The sequence below is a fragment of the Apteryx rowi genome, unplaced genomic scaffold (genome assembly GCF_003343035.1).
Source record: "Apteryx rowi isolate R43461 unplaced genomic scaffold, aptRow1 scaffold_164, whole genome shotgun sequence".
NCBI lineage: Eukaryota > Metazoa > Chordata > Aves > Apterygiformes > Apterygidae > Apteryx > Apteryx rowi.
In genome coordinates, this window is record NW_020447908.1 from 1,417,643 (window position 1) to 1,441,525 (window position 23,883).

Genomic DNA, 23,883 nt, shown 5'->3' on the forward strand with positions numbered 1-23,883 from the left:
TCTCTTTTTAAACAAGCTTTAAATAGTCCATATTTAACAGAATCATGTGTTACAGACAAGAAATTCTTGCTGCCAAAGCACAGAATGAGTGTTTTTCCCCTTGTTTTTCCAAATTACAGACTTAGGGAAAAAAACAGTATTTTAGGAATTTAAAAGAATTTTAAAAATAAAATTATGCTACAAAAACAAAAAAGGCCAGTAGAAGAGACCAGTGAAGTACATGAATAAATCATCAGAAGAATGTTAGCAAACAGAAATACTTACAAAAAAACCACACAGGAGTGGACATAAAGGCTTTAAAGACACAGATACTCTGGAGGCTAATTCAATATCGAACAGCAGAATGCATGGGCTTTATAATAAAAATCTGTAATTCATGCATTTGTGTGTGCAGATAATATACATTTAAAGCCATGTATTTAAATACCTCAGAAAAACCATCTAAAGTCTTCCCCAGAAACATCAGCTGGCTTCAGGGAAGAATTTAACACAGGTTTATTTGTTTTTATATACTGGCCTAATCCAAAACCACAATATGTAAAAAGAAGCAAAGTGAAAGAAAGAAACCAGGTATTTTATCTGAGCTGCTCAGAGACACTGAGACAAAGATCCATACCCACTTTTTGGTAATTACAGTCATTGGAATGTTATGGCAGGAACACCAGCCCAGACGGTTCTCAGCTGTGTTTCAGAAAGTTGCTCCAGGAAGAACGATCCAAGGGTTGAGTGGGGAAAAAATAGAAATTAACCCTGTAGGACACACATACATACATACATAGATGGCTCTTTTCTCAACAAAATAAGATAGCACTACTGAATATGTGGCAGTATGGAGTGTGTATTAAGATACACAAGTGAAATCTGCTTGGGTCACCTTCACTCAGAGGGATAAGTCTTCTTAAAATATAATAATAATAATAATAATAATAATACTTCTTTATACTTGCCACTTGTTAGCAATTGTTTACATCGTAGAAAAATAGATAGTATTCTGTAACAAGAAATATAGTTACTTTGTTAAAATGGGCTATTTTAAACCAGCTACTATTCTGTCATATAAAGAATTTCTAAACAGCAAAACAAAAATAGGTAATACTGAGTGCAAAACAGCCAGTGGTATACTTTGCATTGGTTTGAAACACTAGTTGCCAGCTACTGTAATTACATATTCTGTACACAGTACTACAAAAGTCTTCATCTTTTAGAAGCTTGGGGGTTTTTGCTTTTTTTCTCTTTAGGTGGCAAATAAGTATTTAATCCAAGTAATTTCAAACTCTGGAAGTCAGAAATAATTTCACAATCAATCTTCACTACCATTGTCTCGCATTCTTTCCCCCATTCAGTGCAGCAGCACTTTCTACATATGGCCAAAAATCTCTTAAGTTAAACAAAGTTTAGACTTCAGAGACTAAGAAGTTTAGCTTATATATTCACATTCTTTTAAAAATCATTTCGCTAATCTCCCACGTTTACATTTACACCAAAGAGAAAACTCAAAAGCCTTGCTTCATGCATTTCACCATCCCTGCCTGAAGACTGAAACACAGTTCAGATGAAAACTCTTTGCCAATTGTAGGCATTAAATCTTAATGCTACAAAGCCAGATGGTTCCAATGTAGAAGTCAGATTTTTCTGTGGTCTCCACAACAGTTTGAATATGAATAGCTAATTCCTAGTGGCATTGGTAAAGGCATCATCAGTACACCATGAACACCACAAATGGAGGCAATATCCAAGCGTCAAAAAAAAAAACAAACAAAAAGCACCCAGCAAAAATTGGTGAAACATTCTTAGTAGAGCAGAAGTCTCTCTGTTCTCATCTCCATTCATCTCACACCTTTTCAACTTTGGTGGGGTCATACGTATCTGAAAAGGACAAGAAAACAGTATTAAAAACGTATTCTGAAATCTATTCAATGTTAATATGTGCAGCAAGCCTGGGAAATGAGACATCTTTTTTCCTAATATTTATTTTTTAAAAAGAAGCTAATACTGGACTGACAGCCCTACATATACATAGTACATTCCTGACCCAAATTCTGTACTCATATCAGTGTAACTGGGAGCTACTCAGATCAAATGCATGGAGATATAATTAGGGAATCCTTGAGTAGGTAGGAACAAGCTCACTGTCTACTAAACAATTACTTCTAATTTTCAGATGCTTTGAGAGGGACGGTGAGAGACAAAGTTTGCTCTCTTAGGACAGAACACTAAGGGCAGGTAAATTCTGCAAGCTTCCTAGCATGGTGTTTAAGGCTACTTGAAGAAGTCATGATACAGCTCAGTCATCAGGACCTTTTAATTCAATTGCAGGTCCTCCTCCGTTTGAGAATAATTCAGTGGAATACTGGAAAGCATGGCTGTGTTACATCAGTATAGTTAGGCTGTCTCCCTTCAGTCTGCAAAACTGCAGTGCATGGTTTGAACCTTATTCAGTAAAGCATAGGCCTGGCTTACAGGCATTTTTCTAAATTTTAAGCGCACCCCTTGACAGTTCACCACACTGATCACACTTCACTTTTCTTTTCCTGAACCCCAGAAGACACTTCTCTATCAGATTTCTTTATTGGATTTATCTAGACATTTGCCATGATGTGAGCATATATGAGCATTTTCTTCCGTGCTTGGGACTTTGTGATATGATTGCAGCAAAAGGGTTTAGCCTTGTGAGATCTGCCTGCCCTCCATTGTCACGCACATCTGCCTTCCTCTAGGCACCTTGGAATGCAACGCAATCATGGAGTAGAAGAACCAGAGCTATCAACAGAGGAGCCTGTAAACGTGCAAGGGCCTGGACAAACTTGCACTGCAGCCTGTGCTACCGTGTGCTACTTGCGATTCTTATATAATTTTATAATGCTAACCTTAAAGGTCCCTCCCACAGGCTGAATTCCCATAGCACTTTCATTTGAACAGTTGAGCATGAAAATAGTTGCACACATAAATATCACACTTAGGAGTAAAATGTTCACCCTGAGGACTTTTATGCAGATATGAGTGACTGTCTTTATTCAAATAAGCATAAAAACTCTCACAGTGAAAATTTTACTCCTATGTGCAAATGTCCGTCTGCAGCATCCAGATTATATCAAGGGGAGGCTGGCCAAGAAACAGTTTATGGATTTATCCCTAGTGGCTGAATTACTGGTGCTGGATCCTTTATCCTTTCTCTTCCCAGGTCTCCTCAAATTGTGAGGCCAGCCAAGAAAAAAGTCTGTGCCAGCAACACCTATCTTTTCAGAACTGCTTATCGCCATGCAGCCTCTTCTGGTATTTCCAAACTTCAAGGACAGACACTACATGAATGCAAAAAAACCAAGAGAAAAATAGTGTTGAGGGCATACTACAGGACAGCACTGCTGCTTTCTAAGCTTAATGCACTGAGTGGGAAGATCCCTCTAAAGCAGTAATACTTTTACAATTTAAATGTTTTTCCATCTAAACTACAAGAATGTACAAAAATTCTGAACTGTTCTGCATGAGGTTGACCTAAAAATAGAAATGGATTCACATTTCAGAAACCTGATTTCCTAAGGCCTCTATGGCCCAATTTTCAGACACACTCACACTAGTAGTTCACCTCAGAATTGCAGGTGCTCACTGTTTCTGGGTGTGTGTGGTTGGCAGGGGTGGGAAGGTAAGCGTGAGAACAGGTCACAACACATGGAGAATCTGCATGGTTCAGTTTATTCCTTCAAAGCTTACCTAACACCTTCAACATCTAAACTGAGGACACAGAAGGGCCAGACTGTCAAGAAGAATTCTGGCCATGCCACATTTCTAGAGGTGCAACATTAGAGTTCTAGCACTGGTACACAAGCACGTATTCAAAATTTAGTTAAGCTCATTTGAAATGCTTTCTACAGAAACAAAAAGCTAGATCAGTAGTTTCACAAAAAGAGTCCTCAAATAGCAAAGAAGAAAAGATATTCACTGCATTTGTGAACATTTGGGCATGTTCTTCTAATGACAGTATTTGCATAGTAAGATCAGCTTCTTGTGTTGAGTTTCAGCAGAGCTCTTACACTTAGAGATGATTGTTCATCTGCCAAGCAGAAACAGGTAAAACGCTGTTTCTGCTAAGGCCTCTAGCCTCTGTGATGGGCCCCGACTGTGATTATAAGACTATCACTCTATCTTACTCCAAGCAGAATGGACTTTAGCGACATTTTCTCTTTAAAAGCAATAAATACAGTGGTTTTCCAGGATTAGTTGTCATTTTGGCTTCCAATGGTACCAGTGAGCTATTTTGGAAGTCAGGTGGAAGTTAACAGAGAGAGACACAACATCAGGCCCTTCTACAAACATGGATCTTCAGTCCTGCCCTTTAAGCTAAAGGTGAAGATCTTGTGGCTATGAACAAATCAGGTCTTTTTGGACATGAGGAAGCCAGCAGAGGAGTTTCCTTCATGCCCTGTGCAAGTGCATGTTGTTACTTGTGGTACAGTATGCGTGCAGCCAGAAGGACAAGCCACACTATCCCATCATGGGGAAGGCTGTCATGATTGCAAGGGAGCTGTTCCAATGGGAACACACTGCAGAATACAAGCTTGGCATTGTCAGTAAGAGGGATAAATTTAGACCTAATTTACTGCAGAATAACTCCAAGTACTAGTCTCCAGTAAAATGCACACAATCTGTTTTGATACATCCCTGAAGTCATTGTCACCACAACAGTTATTCTCCAGCAGAAACCTCAAGAGAGGAAAGCATATGAGATACATGTGGAGCATACTAGACCTGATGGGTACAAGGAAGCTGAATTTGCCTGTTTGGAAAATCTGGTCTAGAGAATACAGTTCAGAGCAGAAAGACATACACAGCTGTGGGGTGCAGAAAAGGTCATGAAGGGAAAGGTTGCAAGAAAATGGGAGTCAATACTTAAAATTCATACAATCATTTCTCTTTGGGAGAAATAAATAAATCCACTTTAAAGTATGCTTGATTTAATTTCAGTGCCTCTGTACTGGAAATCTGTAAACAGATTTATATTGATGGGGTTTAATGAATAACTAGTGTGAATTTCAAGGTACAGTGTCAGCTGTTACAGAGAGGCTGGGAAAAGCAAGGAGATTAATACTAATTTAACAACTTTCACACCATACATTTGCTCACTCGAATTAATTTAATGTACTGGACAGGTGGCCTGGGAGATTTATCTTTTTACATAAATCTATGACAACAACTTGTTTTTAGTGGTTCAACACAATATCATATGAAAACTGTTTCAGAGAGAACAGCTCAAGTTACACTGGGGATGCATATGGGCTACGTAAGTTTATATGCTTTTGAGGGATGAGGAACAAAAAAGAAAAAAAAGAAGAAGGTGCTCAGTGAAAAAGTATGTATAGTATGTGTCCATTTAAGTATTAGAGAGGGAAAACTGGGTATTCAGGGAGAGGCTATGATTATATCACCATGTGTTCTCAAACACTGGCACAACAGTGACCATCTCTGAACTCTGCTTTTTGAAGCAGGCAGTTCTCTGAAACAATTAGACAGGGATAAGACCTTGGGGAATGCTCCAGTCTCTGTGAATGAGTTTCAGTATCAAAAGTTAAGTTTTACAGTAACTTTTCCTAACATGGGTTTAGAGAACACTCATGTTATCTCTTCCATGTGGAAAACAAACGGGATGACAACCAGATGCGGGTAGTACCACCACAGTCTGTTACTATTTGAGTGGAATTATGTGACCATAGAAAAAAATGATCATGCCCATTACATAATAAAACAGTACCCACTTGGATCTCAAATAATGAGGTCTTACCTAAACAAAAATCTCTGTCAATCTTCTTGTCCATTCCACCTAAATATCCATTTTCACTGAGAGAGATAACACGCTTGGAAACACGCCCTGAGCTTGCTGATTTGCTTCCCCTCTCCTCTTGTACCCTTGACAGCTTCTCCTCATCCACGTCCTCTCCGGAGTCTGCACTCTTAATGCTCAGACGTCTCATCCGCGACACAGAGTCAACTTCCTTCATTCGTACTAAGCGATCCATGGCAGTCCTGCTAGGTGGAGAAGTGAGTTTGCCTTGGAGTGTCTCTATCACTTTTGAGGTGCTTCTCACTCTCTTTTCTGAATGCTGATACGCAGCTGACTTGCAAGACAAGTTTTGGTCCTCACCTTGGCTGGGACTTGCAGGTTGTTCAAAAGCTTGCTCAGTTATCTCAGTTTTAGCACTAGCTTCTTGGTCAGCAGTCTGGCATTCATCAGGGTATAAAGATCGGCCTCTCTCTCCAACAAAGAGCACACTCTCTGTCCAGCCACACTTTCGTCTTCCTTCGTAAGAACTATCTTTTTTTCCTTCTTTGCCACTTACTGTGCTGCCCACTGATGATTCAAAGTCCTGGGCATCATTAGCAGGGCTAGTGCCTGAGTGGAGTCCAACTCTTTCATCAGGAAGGAGAGATTCCACTGCTATCTCTATGCCTAAAATCCTTGCAGCTCTTGCCTGCAATGACTCATTTGGAGGGATTTCCACTGCATTTGCATTTGAAGAATGATCAGAATTGTTAACGCTAGGTCCTGGGGTTGTATCAAGGCCCACTGACCTCAAATCCGGCTCAGAGTGCCCTTGGTTCCTTTTTGTTAACGATAAGTGCACTATTGTGCCTCTCTCTAATACTGTATCATTTCTGGGAGTTGCACCTTTGTTCGGTTTAACAAAGTCTATGTAATTTTGATATTCATTCATCTCCTTTAAGTCAGTGTTATTGAAAGGATTACTGTGACATGAACTGCTTGGGCTACTGGTCAAAACTCTCTTGAGAGGGCCTGCACTAACTAGCTGTTTGTTTGTTCTGCTCTTGGCTTCCTCTTTTCTCATTTCTGTTATCAGACTTCCATCTGCTGGCCTGACTACTTCACTGCTCTCTCTTGGCTGCAAAGAGCTTTGTGATCCAACACAGCTCTGCTGATCACCATACTCTGTCCCCATACTCCAGCTTTCAGACTTGCTTTTAACTCTTCCTGACTTAAACACAGAAACAATGGTTTCCAGCTGCCCACCATGTCTTGGTTCCCGGTTTGACTTCTCGTTTCTGGATGCCCTTCTCTTTGTAAGGCCACATTCTTGTGGAGAAGCTGCAGCACTTTCTGAGTCTTCTTCACTACTTGTGCTCTCTTCCTGTCCTTGCAGTTCCTTGTTAAAACTTTCTAGCTGACTTATTGCATCCCAAGGGCGGCGACTTACAGGTTTCAAAAGGAACTGGCCAAACAGCTCTTTACTGTTGCAGGGAGCGCTTGCTTCTCCCTTAACTACATCACCCTTGGAAACCAGGCTAGTTTCCCTTTCCCAGGCAGGCACATTTCTGCTGGGCCCAGAAGGCTGGCTCTGATGTGCCTTTGGCAAAGGAGCCTGAAGGACAGAGATGGCAGTCCTTGAAAATGCACTGTTGCTAGATTGACTGAGGTACATCTGACCTTTCATGATGTAAGCACTCTGTGTGCTGTTTCTCTCATCAGAAGGTAACCCTGTCTGTTTTGACCCTATCTTGGATGCTGTGCATCCTATGAGCTTTGGAGTTAGCAATTTACTACTACTGGGTTGCCCAGGCTTTGTACCATGGAAAAATTGTGGGCTTTTAGGTTCTTCAGTGAAACTGGTCTGCGTCTGCTGGTCTTTGTACTGATCGCCTGGCCAGGAGCCAGAGTATTTGAGCTCTCTGTGTTTTGTAGGCTGAATAAATCTGAGGTCATTCATTTGTTTGAACTCTTCTGGTCTCCACAGCTCTTGTTTTTGTAACTCATTTTTATTGGTCATGTTTCCTGTAAGCGCTTGTAACTCCAAGTCCGTTGAAGACATACTTAAGAGACTTTGTTCTTGCAAAGCCCCATTGTTATCAAACCCGTTCTTATCAGGGCTCAGGGTGATGTTGTTGTTCCTATCTGTATCTGGCAGATTTGGTTCTGATTTAACTGGGATGGAGACCAAACAAAATATAGTTTCATTCACTTTTTTCTTTGAACTCTTTTTGCTCTGTATCCCAGTCCCAGGTTCAAACTTTTTCACTTTTGTAACAGTCTCACAGGTGCTGTCCATATGTGAATTTCTTACAGAAGGTTTGCCTTTTGTGTACTCTGCACTGGCTTCGTTATGGGGACTGTGGTTAGTTGTGCAACAACTGTCTCTTTGGTCAGACAAGGCACAATTTTCCTGATCTCGGATGGATGGTGCCAACCATCTGTTACTGTGGGTGGAGCTGTCAGAAGTTCTTTCTCCCTTTACAGAATTAGATAAGTTTGATGCATCCAAAAAGGCACTGTTGTACTGTACTTCAAGATCTCTATCTTGCAAAGTACTGGAACTGGGACTACATGCATTTTCAGTGTATTTAGTGTTGTCCTGGAGACCTTCTGGTGGTGCAATTTTAATATGTCGTATTCGAGGATCATCAAAGGGAATATACTGAACAGAAGGCAGGTAGTCAGCAGGGCGCCTAGCATGGCTTTGCTTTCTGTGAGAAAGATGGTTGTCTTTGCAAGGTTCACTCACTGTTTCAAAAGCATTTGTGGCTGGTCGTTGGCAGGTGACAGCCCTTTCTGCAGTATTCTGTTGATCACTGTTAGTGTACACATCACTGTTAGGCACTTCATTGAGGGAATGTGGGGTCACACTTTGGTGAGGTGGGGATTTGTAAGATGGAGGAGGTACATAGACTGGGGGCTCCAAACCAGAGTCTTGAATGCAACCATCTTGCCTTGGCTCATTAACTTTGGCTAAATATGAAACAGGTTCCTCTTTTTGATAGTGGTCCTGAAAAGCACTGGTTTCTGCAGGTGTCCTGGTTTGCCGCTGCAGTTCATAGGACGGAGGTTTCAGAGGCCTTCCATACTTGGGTTTTGCCAGTGGTAGGAAATGGCCTCCTGTTTCTTGGTGTTTCGTTGATTCCAAAGTTAGTCTGTTTGGGGGATACGAAGGTGTTTTAGTTCCACTGCGAGAACTGTTACTGTTCGTCAGGGAGGGCATTTCCACACACCTCAGGCTTTCTGGTGAAAGAACTCTTGGCAATGACTGTGATTTCCCTTTGTTATGGGCGCTCAGTACATTGTCTCCCAGGGTCAATGAGTACAGATCTTGAAGCAGTTTCTCCCTGTCACCATCTGACATTTGCCTTCCTATTTTTTTTGGTTGGTGCCAGCTGTCCATTCTTAAACTTTGCCATTTGCAGTCACCAGGCGCTTTACAGCTCTCCTGCAAACCACTTCTTGCAAACTCTGGGCCTGCTCCTACCCTGAGCTGACTTTCTTTAGCATGCCTGTGTGCCCCATGCGCTGGGGACGGTCCTTTCATTTCAGAGCCTCCTTTGTGGGAGTAGCCCAGTAACACACTAAAATCTTGTCCTCTTCTTCTCCAGTACGCAAGATCTTTATCCGTCTTGGGCTGGGAAGACCATGTTAATTGAGGCCTGTCATCAATCCTGAAAAAGAAATACAGTGTCACAGGCAATTTATACAGATGTCCTTTCTTTCCCTTATGGGTAATTCTATTAGGAGGTCAAATGTTGAGTTATGCCAATGGGGTTTCTGTAATCTGTTCACAACCAGAAGACATTATGATTTTAATGAGAGGATTTAAAAGTCAGTCATTAACATGAGCAAAGGAATGGCGAAGGAACCTATACTCTGCTTGCATGTTGTTAGCTATGCAAAGCTGTTAAGAGGAGAAATAAAATACACACAGTTATGTGCTGTGCAAACATGTACAGCCCTCCTCAACGGACACTAGTAAAATAGAAATGATTACGTTGAACTGATTTCTGCGCTCTGTTACATCGAAATCTATTGACTTCAAGGGGACTACTGTGGTAGAGAAGTTTAATAAGAATTTAAAGCTAAAAAGCAGAGGATAGAGAGAACAGGTAGAGGGCTAATTCATAAGGTATGTTCTGCAAGAAGTATGATTTGCATCCTAGTACAAGGGCTGAACCTGAACATGTCATCTCCTGCTTTGATGCTTGTTTCCTTCTGAGGAAACAAATTTCTTTAAAGTGTTGGAATAAAATGATACATACCACAACCATGGTTATGTACTAGTACAGTTCTGAATAAGATGGAGCCAATATTTAAAATCTGAAATACCTTAAGAGAAGTATAACATTTTTAAAGAGGGATTAACTCCAACAATGCATCACTGAAATATGAAAGACAGTAAATTTTATTGCAGATAAAAAATTCAGAACACAGATTTACATGAATAGAATAGGTTCTTCATATGTTCTGAACAGACTGTAAATTATTTTATATATTACTGCTGAATGAAATTGGTACCTTTCTATGTAAATAATCTTCTATTTGAACCGTTTTCTGCTATTCTTGTACCTAAGGTGACCAAATATAACTGCCATTACACAACGTAGCTGTCACCAGCATAAGACTGGAAAGAAAAATCAAAATTGACATAAATAGGACAAGTATGTAGATAGAGCCCAAGAATTTCTTCCTCTTCCCTCAGTCCAAAGATATAAAAACAGTTTCATCTGGCTTTTTTACTAAAAAACAATCATTTATTTAAATACTACTTTATGAAAGCATAACACAGTTCAAAATTCAGAATCAAAATTAAGCAATCCAGATTCACAGCACTATTCAATAATTTTTTTAAAGTGTATTAACTTCATCCTGTGAATATGAAAGCTTAAAAAACAAACTGGGATAAGGTGCATCTTGTTCCTATTAAATCCACTGGATTAAGACTTAACATCTGAACAAAACATTCTATCTCTGAAACACAAAGTACAGTTCAGTTGGTGAACCCCAGGAAGTAATAAAAGTCGTCATTATCAATGAGATATAACAGGACACCTCCTATATTGGAAAGCTGATTGTGGTAATGATGAACATTTCTATGCCTCTCAGCATGCAGAAGCATGCAACTGAACAAATGCTGCCTTCTGAGATTATCAAATCTACCTTTTCATCTTGTTCCCGTGCTGTTATGGCACCATTTATATCCATGTTTACAAAAAGAGGTGAGAAACAGGGTCTAGCAATAGCAAAGAGGGAATGGAGAGATTGTTCTTTCTGTTCTGCCAGATCTACTAGGAGCACAAATTATCTGGTGTGATTTTATCAGTCATTGTAAAAGGGTCTATAAAAACCCCAGAAACTAAGAGACATAGATTACAAGATCAGAAAAGTCCATTATAATTACTTAGCTTGACATCCTGCTTAACACGTGCCATCAGACTTTCCTGAAATCAGGCCTGTTTCAATGGCAGCACGTCTTATAGAGAAGCATGTAAAAATCTCAATCTCAAAACTTCCATTGATGGAGAAACTATCACAATTGTTGCAAAGGTTAATCCACAACAAACAAACAAACAAAAAAACCTCCAAACTAAATATGAAGTGAAAACAAATTCTTATCCAGCCAAATATAAAAAATATTGAGGAAAGGAGGTATGGCAAACAATAATATTGAGATTTGCAATAAGTAGAGGAATGAAATGGGCTGGCTGTTTAAAGGGTTTAATAGGAAATTGGTAATAGATAAGCATTACTTGATTCTTTCCTAGGAAGCCACTAAAAACAGAAGAGTTTTGGTTAGTTTGCTTTTTTTAAAAAACAAACAAAACCCAAGTTCAAATCTTCATTCTACTAAATTAGCCATAAGTTAGGATGGTCTAGCTTCAGTTACAGAAAGCATGTTCCTCCATATTTTAAAGCTGTTTAAAGGATTACAGTTCCTTTAAAAGATTAAAAGATTAATAACTAGGCTACAGTAATAAACTTCTAAACATGATATAAACCGCCCTGTGGCCTGTACCATGTCATGAGTGCAAAGCGAGAGTAGATAGGACATTTAAAAGAGGGCATTTAAAACCTTGTCTTTCCTACGATATATTCACAGAGCAGAGAATCTCTCCAACCGCGGGCTCAGGCGCTAGAGGTGGTTACATGGGCAGCCTGTTTCCTGGGCCTGGTAAGCTGCTGGAGAGGAAGCCAATACACTGTGCAGCAGGAAGGGGATACTGCAGTCTCCTCAGGGACTCTCTCACTTGACTCCAGGCTGAAGACTCCTTGGACCCCTCTCCGGAGCAGCAAGTGGACTACCCACGCACCTGCACCCAGCACGTGAGCCAGCAGGCAGCCCTTCGGACAATGCATGAGCCTCAGAGCATAACTGCACTGACCGGCAGCAACTGGGGTGTGCAGCAGCTCCTCCCGGGTATCTGTCACTTCTGGGTCTTGCAGTCCTATAAAATGGTGGAAAGGTGGAAGGGGAAGCATCCAGGAGTCATCCTAAGTTCAAAATACTTCACCACTGTGAATTTCTGCCTTACCCCTTGACGTAATGGCACTGATGCAGGAAGAAATGCATACGCAGAGACAGCAGCCTTCAAGTGCTTCACAGCTACCTCTCCGACAGGGTGCCTGTGACTGGAGTAGTCCATGGGACCAGCTAGGAAGATGTGAACCCTATGAACTCTTTTCTAAAAGGTCTGCTTTTAAGAGATGTCACATTTGCCATGTGATAAAGTGCTATGAATTGGTTCTATATAAAATTAATCTAATGAAAACTTGTTTTAAAATAAACTATTGCTAGTTTTCTATGAATTTTAGGCCTTTGCAAGAAACTAGGCCATCAGCCCTGCCCTGCATTGGCTGCATTTCCCCGAGCAGCAGCTATCAGAGCAATGGGTCGAAAATGCCTTGCTCCCCTGGAGTGATGCTGGACCAGCAGGACCTTACACAACCCACGTAACGGGAACAGAAGTGCAGGAGCATGGCACAGGCTGTGAAGTCAAAACCCTGTAGAATGAGGCCACTTCTGGGTTACCCAGCAATACCATGGAAGCTTCTGTCTTGTTTCTGGCTCCCAGTGGGTAAGCCGTAAGAACAAGGCACCTTCGTGCTCAGGATGCACGAGCTGCTGGCACCAGAGGGGACTGTACCCAGCAGGAAGGCACTGTTCAGAAATTTCCAGGATTTGGCAGCAAGGGGACATGATTTTCAGAGAATGGTTCTGGCAATTTCTGTTCTTGTTTGGGATCCTATCATTATATATACACTCTCCCAATATTTTGAAACATCAGTTTAGTTTTCTAATTTTTCCAGCAGGTGATTTCATTAATGATAGTATCTACTTATGTCTAAATTTGCTACCAACCTAGTCCCTCCTTCATCTGCCCTTCCTCCCATGCAAAAACTAAACAAAGGGTACCTCTGTTCTTTGTCTTCCACTCAGAAGAGAAGCAGGAGGTAGTTCTCCTGTGGATCCTCTCATCTCTACCCCTAGGGTCAGCTTCCCTGTTTTATTTGCCTCGTCTAACTCTTTAAAGCCTTTACTGGGCAGTCTCGTAACCCTCAGTGAAACAAGGACTTCCCTCAGACCACCTGCCTCCCCCCCMCACACACACCATAGCCTGCCTGAAGAACAACAGGATGGAGCAAGAAGTCAATAGGAGCAGGGCCTCTTACAACCTGCAACGCCGTGTGATGTGACCACACGCAGCTACTGCAAAGCTGCTCTGTGTCACCCCCTGGCCATTACGAAACAGGCTCAGCTCTGCAACCTGTCTGTGAAGACAACAATGAAGTGGGAAACATTGCTTTTTTCTGTGGCTTTTTGGAGGGTGAGTAGGTCTTCGACATCCAATACTTTGAGCAAATAATGTTGCATAGCAAATTGCCACCGCTGAGTAGTCTGAGTCATTCTCTAAATTCCCATGGACCTGGTCAAGGTCTATGAAGCTAGTCAGATTACTGACTACCTCTTTTGGCTTTCTCCTGCCACAGTGCCAACATCTGCTAGGTTGGCAAGGCAGCATCACTACCTTCTGTGTGCGCCGGCACGCTGTGCCACATGACCTGGTTAGTGGATGAACTGGAGGCGGGTGACAGAAGTTGGTGCTGAAGTTCAGCCTAATTACAGAGTACCATTAATTACAGCAGTTGCTAAACACAGAAAACCCAAGCAAACCTCTCTGCAAATTGTTACCAGTTGGAAGCTTTTAAGAGGCTGATCTAGAAAAAGGAACTGGTAATATGAAGTCTGTTAAGTCCAAAAACCACTGTGCTTGCTAGAGGCCACCTCTTTGGCCGAAATTTTCTCCAAGGCTCTGAAACGTGCAGTTCTGTCTCAGTCTAAGACCAGGAACCTGTTTCCCAGTATAATCCAGAAACCAGACAGAGTGAGATCAAAATCCCTGGTGGAGCTCATTACAGGCCAGCCCATAACAGGCCTAAGCCCCCAAAAGTGGGCTCTCACAAAAAACTCTTCTCTTTCATTTTAAAACAATTCACCTTTGCATGACCACCTCCTGCCTCAGATCCTGCTCTGGGCAAGGGAGGCCTGGGTCTACCCTCAGAGGGTATCAAGGCAGAGCCTGGGATTATCACCCTGGAGCTTGGCAACTTAAACACAGGTGTTGCAGCACTGAGCTTGCAGACATTCTGACTCGATCTCACCCAAAGAATCTCACCCTTCCTTACAGTAAGAGCAGGACAGCTCCAGGATTGCTCTCTGACCGCACCAGAAGTATGCTGCACATCCACGGATGACAAAAATGGAGGGCTGATAAAAAGGCTTTCCTTTTTTCCGTAATTTCTAGTACCCTGTAAGAGTTCCCAATAGGGTCACTATGAATTAGTGCTGTAATAATAATAGTGAAAAAAAGTTTCTATTTTTGTTAAGGGGTGACAAAGTTATCTCCAGTGCAAGGTTTTGTTTTCTATTTTATGGGGAAAAGCAGCTTTTTAAAACCAAGATATAATATTAAACTGCACTGTAGGCTGACAGATTCCACCCCTGGCATTTTGAGAGGTTAGCAAGAGACACTTAAACTGTCACAGAAGATTATTTTGTAATGTATTTCCCAGCCTACACTTAACAGTTATAGATACCTTTGCCACATCTCAAGCGTGGGGCAGCTGAACAAGCCCACGCAGCACTGACACACTGCAGATTGAATGGGAGAGGCGGCAGTCTTCCCACTGCCGACATGCACTCAAAGCATGCTCGGCCTCCTAGGATGTGGGAGCAGCAGCACTACAGCTGCTTCCAGCCTTGCACAGCCATACTTCATTCACACTGCTTTTTCTCTGCACTGTAAACTCTGCTCCAAGGCCAAGTGCCACCTTCTTCCTTCACACCCTGTACGCCCCATTTTCCTGCTTCAAAGTTTTTTCCCCATTTTGTTACTTTTTCAAAATCTTTCCTCATTTCATTGTTTTCTGGTCTACCTCACTCAAAGAACACCATAAAGGATCTTCCTTATTATCTTTAAAATGTGTGTCCTCTCCTTCCTTCTCCAGCACTAACCCACCTGCACTAGGCAGAGCCCCACCTGGAACAGAGAGAACCATTACACACCATGGTTGGGACTTGCTGCCCTAATGCTGCTTTACAGCATACACATTTGTTCTTCCTGTTATTCTAGCTGGCAACAAGCAATCATTTCTGCTCCAGGCCAACAGGCTTGCAAGGGGAAGAGATATGAAGGGAAAGAGCAGACGAGACCAGCAGTTGGGGGACACATGTCTTTGCCACGTGTTACTGAAGGTCTTCATATGAGGACAAGATCCCAAGGGTATGGTATTTTGTCCTGCTTTCAGTTTCAAGCCCTTTCTGCAGGAGGAAGGGACTTTTCCTTATAAAGCATCATCATATTTGGGCTTGCTTCCAGTATGGCCTTAGCCCCCTTCCTTTGTTCATATTTAGCACTGCAATAGCTGCAAAACAATGACTGAGGCTGAGCTGTATACACACAGCTCTTCCTGCCCAGCCCGCCCCAGTTCAAATGCGCGTCCTCCGTATTAAGCAAGTCACAGTTGTACAAGCATGTTTTATGAAGTGATGACAAGATCTTCCATTGGGTTTGGGCTGTTTTAAAAAGAAACATACAGGCACCTTCTCATGCTTACTCCATGAGAACTGCCTTAAAAAAAAAAAAGAAACACTCCGTGTATCTAGGAACACCCACAGAGAGCTGCACACAGCTGAATTTGCAGCAAGAATCAGGGCATGTATTTGACAGAAGAAGCTGTGTTCAAGTTTTTTAACTATTCATTTTTGAAAGGAAGAGCTTTTGCCCCATTTTTACTGCACTTGAATTGAGCTTTTCCAAACCTGCCACAAGGCTTTCTGATACAGACCATATTAATAAATTAAATTTTCCCACACCTGGCAACTTCTCACCACCCCAGTATTCTCAAAGGCCTCGCTCTAGCAAAAGGTGAATGGACGTACCACTGCTTTGTGTGGACTTGGAGTGCATGGAGATGGTCACATGTATGGGAGCAGAAAAAGATCACAAGAAGATGGTATCAGGTGTTAGGGTCATGCTTAGTTATCTGCCAGAACCAAAAGGAAGAGAAAGCAAAGCCATGGCATGATGCTGAAACTTACCCCCCTTCTGAAGTATGAAAAGTGGACAAACCCTGAAGGTCATGGTGGTAACCAGGACCTGCTTGCCTTCCTTGGCTCCCATGGCTGCTTTCGGTGCTGCTCGAGTTGCTTTTTGCCAGAGGTTTCTTGCTGTAAGCACTGGCTCTTGATTCTGCCTCAAACCCATTCAGCATTCTCTGACCAGATCTACTCCCTGCGATTTCATGCCGGTATCCATCATATCTGTTCTCATATGAAACAGGAGGATTTTTTGACAATTTGTATCCATGAGAAATCAGGAGGTCCTCAACACTGAACATACTGTGCTGGTGTCAGTCACAGCTGTGCCATCAGAAAGCTCTTTCCAGCAGGACCCATCACTGGAAAAAGAAACAGAAAGCTGCTTTAAACATGGAAAAACATCTTTGCTCAGCTGGTAGGCTGCTGAAACTAAGAGTTTCATCCCCTGGCCTCAGTCTTCCACCCCTATAATAAAACATATTAAGTAAAAGTGCATGCAGATGCTGATGAATCATGTGCTGACCTTCCCTAGACAATACACCTACATTTATTCAGGCAAGGAGCAGATGCCGTGCTGCTGCTGAGTCAGTCCATTTAACTGAAGAATTCAGTGATGATTGCAGCCTTCAGTTTTCACTAAGTGATCTCAAAAAATCTTTGCACCAGAGGTAAGCACACAATTTGAGGCAGGCACTTGCTTAAAAAACAATTTTTCCTCCAGTCATGGGGAGATGTGCTTTGTACTGGGTTTTAGCTAGCTGCAGGAGGAGGGGCTAGATTACAGGGCAATACAGCCTCTCCCTACAGTTCTGCATATTCCAACCAGGAAAAAAAAAAGATCACATGAACAAGGACAAAAATATGCATGAGAACAAAAATTAATTATGCTACCACATGAGAAGCCCAGGTAATGTCATGCAATGCCCCAGTTAAACACTATTCTTTGTAGAAGATTTTTTTTTGGCCTAGGCTGGCATGCTGGCAATCAGTAATCCTCAACTGGAATAATAAAAAAAATAAGTTTTCAAGTATGCTCTATTTTTACAGCACACTTTAACTCTGTAAAATGACGGAAAACAACCTGAGATGCCTGYGTCTGTTGTGTCTCATTGATTTCCAAGCCACAGGACAGTCAAAATTTTTCATTCCAGTGACAGCCCTCAATTCTTTACTGACTACAGCAAAGATTCAGCAAACTGAATTAGTTGGCTGAAAACGATCTCTATTGTCTATACCACTCTTCTAGCTTGTTATGACAATTATGGAATACCCATTCTTCCATAGTTTTAAAATGACCAGAATGTAATGATCTATTCTGTAGATTATACACAATAATGAACAGATTCTAGTACATTCCTCCTTGGTTGACTGGTGTTACAAGGAAAAAAAAAAAAAGTGTATGAACAAGAAGTGAAACAGACCAAAGAAATATATTCATCGTGTAAAACACTCAAGATGATTTTACCTGCATAAAGACTTCATTTAATGTGCCTGGTGAGTATTGTGCATCCTTTGGAGTAGTAGGTCTTATCTGAGGGAACATAGCCCAGCATTGGTAGCTACTCAAAAAGAGATCATCTCTGCAAAGATCATGACCAGCAAGTGCATTTTACACACAGGGCTCTGAAGTGCTTTTGAGGAAGAAGAAAGGGAGAACTCTGTTCACTGCTTTTTGCATTAATTTAAATTAGATGGAACAACTACCAAGGTGGCTGCTATACATTTATCAGTATTAAAGCTCTCCAGCTACATATACCCAGAAGTTGACGAGTGGGCATAAAATTTAAACCAGCTGTTGAAGAGCAGCACACTATGCGTTATGGCAGCTTTGTGCCTCTCCAGTGTCCCTTCCAGTGTCGGCTCAGCCCGTCTCCTGGATGCCGTGTGCACCGGCTCCTGGGGCGCTGCTGGGCGCCTTCTGGCCACGTCTCATGTGTGCTGCCTGCAGAGACGGCAGATCTTGTCTTGAGAACAGCCCTCAAGATGTGGCGTAGAAAAACACACAGTTTTTTATGCAAAGCCATTCTTTAATGTGTAACTGAGAACGTTGCAAATAGTGGCTTTTCAGCCTGAGAGCCTGCTTAGAGTTTAGACCAGTTCGTCTTCAGAGCTTAATGAGTCTCTTCCCTTTTTACACAAACACACCCTTTAAACTGAGAAATAAAGCTGTGTGCGGAAGGTATTTTAGGAGTATGGCTTTCCTAGAACAGGAACTCCAAATTCCCAGTAAGTGCCCTGAATAAGAGTCAGCAGTAGGTACAGCTAGGCAAAAGTCAAGGAGAGGTGGAACCCTTCTCTCTCAAGGGAAAAGGAAGATTTGGTGGGTTGTTTTTGAATGCTGACCTAAAAGGCTGTTTTTCCACACACACACCCCCCTCCCAAGACTGTGCACAGCACCAGGTATGACCAGAGCAAAGGGAACATCTGGCTGCTAGAGCTGCTCAGTCTCTGAAAGGAGAAAGATCCACTGTGACTGCCACAAACAGCAGAAAGCCCACTGGAGCGCTCACAGGTGCATGGAAGAAATGTGCTTTTCCTGCTGTTATTGTCAGGCTGGCTTGGTGTGTTTGTTAACCCCCTCTCTGCCACCCGCTGCAGCAAAGGGCGGTTGGAGAGGGAAGGGCAACCTGCCAGCTGCACCGCCCGCAGAGAGAGCCCCGGCGAGCTGCGCCAGGGGCTGCGGGTGACCCGCTGGCCAGGCTGGTGTCAATGCACGAGCCATCAAGAGGGTCTGCAAAAGTCACGAGGAGCCACTGTCCTCCGGCACCGGCCCAGGGCTGGGTGGGAGAGCAGAGGCCCTCGCCCGAAGCAAGCCTGTGGGAGACCACCACGGCAGCACCCGACATCCACAAAGAGCCTGGCCAGCTGTCAAATCAGGGAGCAGTGCTGGGACGTTCTTCCTGCCTGCCCTTAAACAAATGAGTTTAAAAAATAAAATCAAAGGAATTGTATTGGCAGGACTAACTAAACTGTTGCTGCTGTGCTGTCTTCTAAATAATTTATGAGACCAGGCCAAAGAGTAAAGTCTGTGCAGAGCTTCTAATTTGAGGTAAGATCAACAATGCTGGAAAACAGTTTGTTTTCCCAGCGCTCATTTGTTTTGTTTGCCAATGACATCAGTGTTTTCTGATAGGGTTTGCTTCCTGAGGATGCCTGCTATCTTGCCAGTGTTTCCGACTTGTCCCAGTCAGCCGGTACAACTCCACATTACACTGGAAACAGGGGCCAAACGTTTTTCTGGAAACTTCTCAGCAGCACTATCAGTTGCAAAGAAACAAGCATATGCTGAACTACGGACATCTGCATTAGCACATGTATGCACAAACACAATGGGGACCTGCAGCCGCGGGGAGCTGGATACAATGGGACCAGGGGACAGACACGTAATCAGAACACCTTGTTTCAGGGATAATCTGTCCAAGACCAGGGATCTCATCCCCATTGCTAAGAAAAGCCCCTAACAATCTTGAAGGATCGTGAAGAAATTTGATTCTAGAATTTCCTCTGAGCTGCTTCTAGAGCCCATTCTCAGTGGGAAAAACACACTGATTTCTGTTCATGTACTGCCTGTAGCTGTGGCAGGGCTTCCTAAGCCCTCTTATTTTTTTTGTGGGTACCACCATCATCACTACTGGCAGTGGCAACAAATACCAGCACATGCAGCAGTGGCAGAAGCAGGTCCTATCTCCAGGCTTTCAAATGGCTTGCATACCATTTGGGAATCTTCACCGGATGGCATTTAGAGAAGTCTGCCAGGCTTGCTCCTTTGGTTACTCCCGATTCCTGAGATCGTCCTTGCAGAGCACCCACGTAGTTTGGTGGGAGACCAGAAGCGACAAAGAATTTGGCACTGAGCTGGCTGTTCTCCATTACATCTCTCTCCCTCCCTCTGCTACTTGAAATAAACAGGAACATGGCAACCCTTCAACTGTTCGAATACCACCCCTGAAAGTGCTTGCTTTCTTCCTGTCCATCTCTGTATAACTGTTTATAACATTTTGTAAACAATCCTATACAACTTTATAGAAAAGAAAACATTATAAGAACATTATTCATGTTGCAAAATGAACCATACAAACACGAATTGGCAAAATTAAGGTACCCTTCATGGACGCATAAGTTACCACAGTCTGTAATTACATGACTTCAGGCTACAAAAGTCCTGCAGGACTCCTGCCTCCTTTGATGCATAGGGTAGGTGATGCTGGTCTCCATAGCCTTCATCTACAGCAGCTATCCAGACACAGCTCTGAAGACAGAATTACTAGCAGGCATCTGAATCACAAAGTGTATTATTTAGCTGGATCACACATTAAACTAGCTTATCTTCACTCAGTTCTGTAGAGTGGGATGATATTATTCCCATTTCATATCAGAAGTGTGTCAGACAGAAGTATTTATGTGGAGAGACTAAAGTAAAAAACACCCCTTTCCATTCTAGGTGCCCAATCTGAGGTGTCTACAACCTGATGTTCTAAGCAGTTAGCCTTAATATTGAACTAGGTATGTTCAAAACAATGCTCTCACAGACTTATTGCTGCAAGTGCCCAGCACTTCTGCAAGTCAAACCAAGTGTTGTGAGTCAGGTGCCAACACAATGAGGACAAGGGAGTGTAAAAAAGCTGGTTGCAGTAGTTTGTCTAACTCCCTCTCCTCTGTCCCTCTGCCTGATCAATCCAGTATCAGTGCTGTTCCTGTCCAGCCAGGCCCGTCTTACCTCCTCACAGCATGTTAGCTTCTCGCCTCTATGTACCGCAGTGCCTTTGTTTCCCAATGCCCAGGCTTCTTGGCCAGCCAGGCCCACACTCCCCTCCTGCCTTACCCTCCAGCATCCCTCCCCGAGGTCCCACTCCTGCTCCTGCTATTCCTGCACAGACTCCCATTCCCATCCTTTTAGCCAGCCTGTCTCCCCAGTTCTTGGCATCCTCTCCCTCCTATTCCCAGTTACAGGTTCTTCCCCCCAGTCCCTGATTCATGTCACTCATCCCAAGTTTATTCCTTTCCCTTCCGAAGACCAGCTTCTGGCCCTTCTACATTTCAAGCAGAAAAACCTCCTCCCTGAGGCTGYCTCTATACCTGCCCTCTGCTCCCAGGTCCAAAGCTCCATCTCACCCTTACTTGGAGACACCGTGAGCAGTCATTACTGGGAAAAATCCAGCTTTACCTCCACAGCCCTGGGCAGGAGCACCCCTCTGGGAACCATGCAAACACAGCCCGGTCACACACATATAGGAGCAGGTAAGGCATGGAGTGCCGTCGCTAAGTGGGGTGGGTCAAGTGCAGGCTGGTCAGCACCAGAAGCTGGGATGCTGGTGGATGTGAGGAGAAAATCTTCAGAAAGTGGAGCAGCTAGAATCAGAAGTGTCTGCTGGGAACATGCATGGACTTCTCCAAGTCCTACAACCATAGGTCCTGTTCTCAAGCATGATGGCACTACAGCTCTCAATCAAACACTTGTAAGATTTGTTTTTTCTTTCTTTTTCCTTTTCAATGTGGGCAAAACAACATTCCTTCTCCCCTTCCTCCACCCTCTAGTTTTTCTTGGAAATAGCTGAATTGGTTTAGCTGACGATATTAAAATAAAATTAGCCTGAGAGAGACAACCTGAAAGTCTTAGATCAAGTGATAAAAGCCTGACAAACTACAGCAATGGAAAACAGGTTCTTGTAGTAGAAGTTTTAAAACTAGATGTTATTACTAGCTCAGTCTAAATATAACCCTCTGCTACATCACAGGAGAATACATTAGTCTTTGGCTATTGTAATCTCTTCTGTTTTCTCACTCTGTTTTTGCATGTGTACATACCAGACAGCTTATCAAAAACAAACACATTAAATAAGACTTTTACCTTGATCATTTAATCTTTTTTAAGACAATAAAGTCAGATCAGACTGTTCTGATGCTCTGTGTTTGTACAGCACCTGGCATGCTGTGCTTGTACCCTCGATTTAGAGCTACAAGGCAGTACAGAAATCATCACCACAGTGCATTAAGTTGCTTAAGAGATGACATTCAAATGTTAAAGATAAAATTCAACTGTTTCAAGAGTCTTCAACAATAAAGTTTGCTATGATCAAATATTAGATATTTAATACAAACGGTGTATGAGGATGATAGACCAGGAAAAGAAACAAAGAGGTTTCAGAATATTAACAAAGTTGGATGTATTCAACTCAACAGGGCCTAATTAAATGTACAACAGAAGTAAGGAACTAGCCAAAGCAGCCTCCGAGCCATTAGCAAATACCTCCTAGAATTTCACAAAGGATGGGCGAAGGGCAAACATATTATCTAACTTCAAACAAAAGAGGGAAGGAGACAGAGCTGAGGTATTATAGACCAAACAGCCTGACTTTGATATCTACTCAGACAAATTATTCAGCCCACTTGTAAATACTTATAACATGTAGATTTATCACAAGTGAGCAGGGGAAAGGACGGAGTCGTGTGACACAGCAGGAACAGCAGCACCCTTCCCAGTCCCTGCTCTCCACCCCGCACAGCAGCTGCATCCACTCCYAGAGGATAAAGGTAATGAGAACAGAGAAAACACAGACTTGTCAAGAACAAATTAAGTCTAATCAATTTAATTTTCTTCTTTGATGGAATAAGTAGCATAGGGACTAGGGGAAAAACAACAGCAGAAGTCACACATTTGGAACTAGGAAGTATTTGATAGATGCATGTGATAATCTTATATGCAAACCAGGTGAATACAATTTAGGTATAATTTACTGAAGGTGGGTATACAAATGTTTCAAATTTGTATTCAAGGAGTAGTTAGTAAATTCAATGTCAATCTGAAAAGACTCGTCAGGAGTCTGCCTGGGGTCTTGCTCTATTCAATATTTCCATTAATGACTTTTAAGTTAGAATAAAGATTACAATTACAAATCTGCAGGGAGTGCTGCAAGCATTTTCAGGGATTACAATTAGAATAAAATTTTAATAAATTGGAGAGCCAGTCTGAAATCAATGACTGAAATCCAACACAGCGGCAAAACACCATGCTTAAGAAGGATGCAATGCAGAAGTGCAAAATGGAGCAGTACAGTAAAAGAGTCTCAGGGACTACAGCCACAAACAGAAAAGGCATCAATGGTCCCACAGGGCTTGGGATGAAGAGGCAAGCACATTCGGAGCTGTACTGCCAGGAGCGCTGCATGTAAGGCATGGGAGGGGGCCGCTCTCCCCTTGCAGCACTCCAACACTGAATCAGTTTGGGGCCCTACACCAAGGGAGATGCTGCTCTCCCCCAGCTGCTTGCAAGGATGATAAAAGGTTTAGGAAGCATGACCCCTTGAGAAAAGGCTACATGAAGTGGGCTTGTTTAGCTGCAAGAAAAGGGAGGAGGAATGAGAGCGAGAGAATGAGACATGATAACAACTTTCCAATATATCAGACTGCTAAAAGGGAGAGAATCTTGTCCTGCTCCCTGCAGATGTGGGGAAAAAAAAGGGATTGGCTTAGTATGCAGCAAGGGAGATTTAGGTTAGATATTAGGAGACACTGTCTAAGCATG

The 23,883-nt window shown here is 42.6% G+C and overlaps 1 protein-coding gene across 2 annotated transcripts in view; it reads right to left on the reverse strand.

The window, feature by feature from the left end:
- Positions 1-477: 477 nt before the first annotated feature.
- JCAD (junctional cadherin 5 associated) overlaps positions 478-23,883 on the reverse strand; it is a 29,406-nt gene continuing 6,000 nt past the window's right edge. Inside the window, exons 1-4 of one of the 2 annotated variants that reach the window (XM_026060075.1) lie at positions 16,907-17,046; positions 16,362-16,720; positions 5,774-9,429; positions 478-1,866 (exon numbers count right to left, since the gene is read on the reverse strand). In XM_026060075.1, the coding sequence (XP_025915860.1) occupies positions 1,832-1,866; positions 5,774-9,429; positions 16,362-16,660 (3,990 nt within the window). In that variant the 5' untranslated portion in view covers positions 16,661-16,720; positions 16,907-17,046 and the 3' untranslated portion in view covers positions 478-1,831. Of the gene's footprint in view, positions 1,867-5,773; positions 9,430-16,361; positions 16,721-16,906; positions 17,047-23,883 lie in introns of those variants that run through there. The other variant, XM_026060077.1, reaches the window with a different exon arrangement.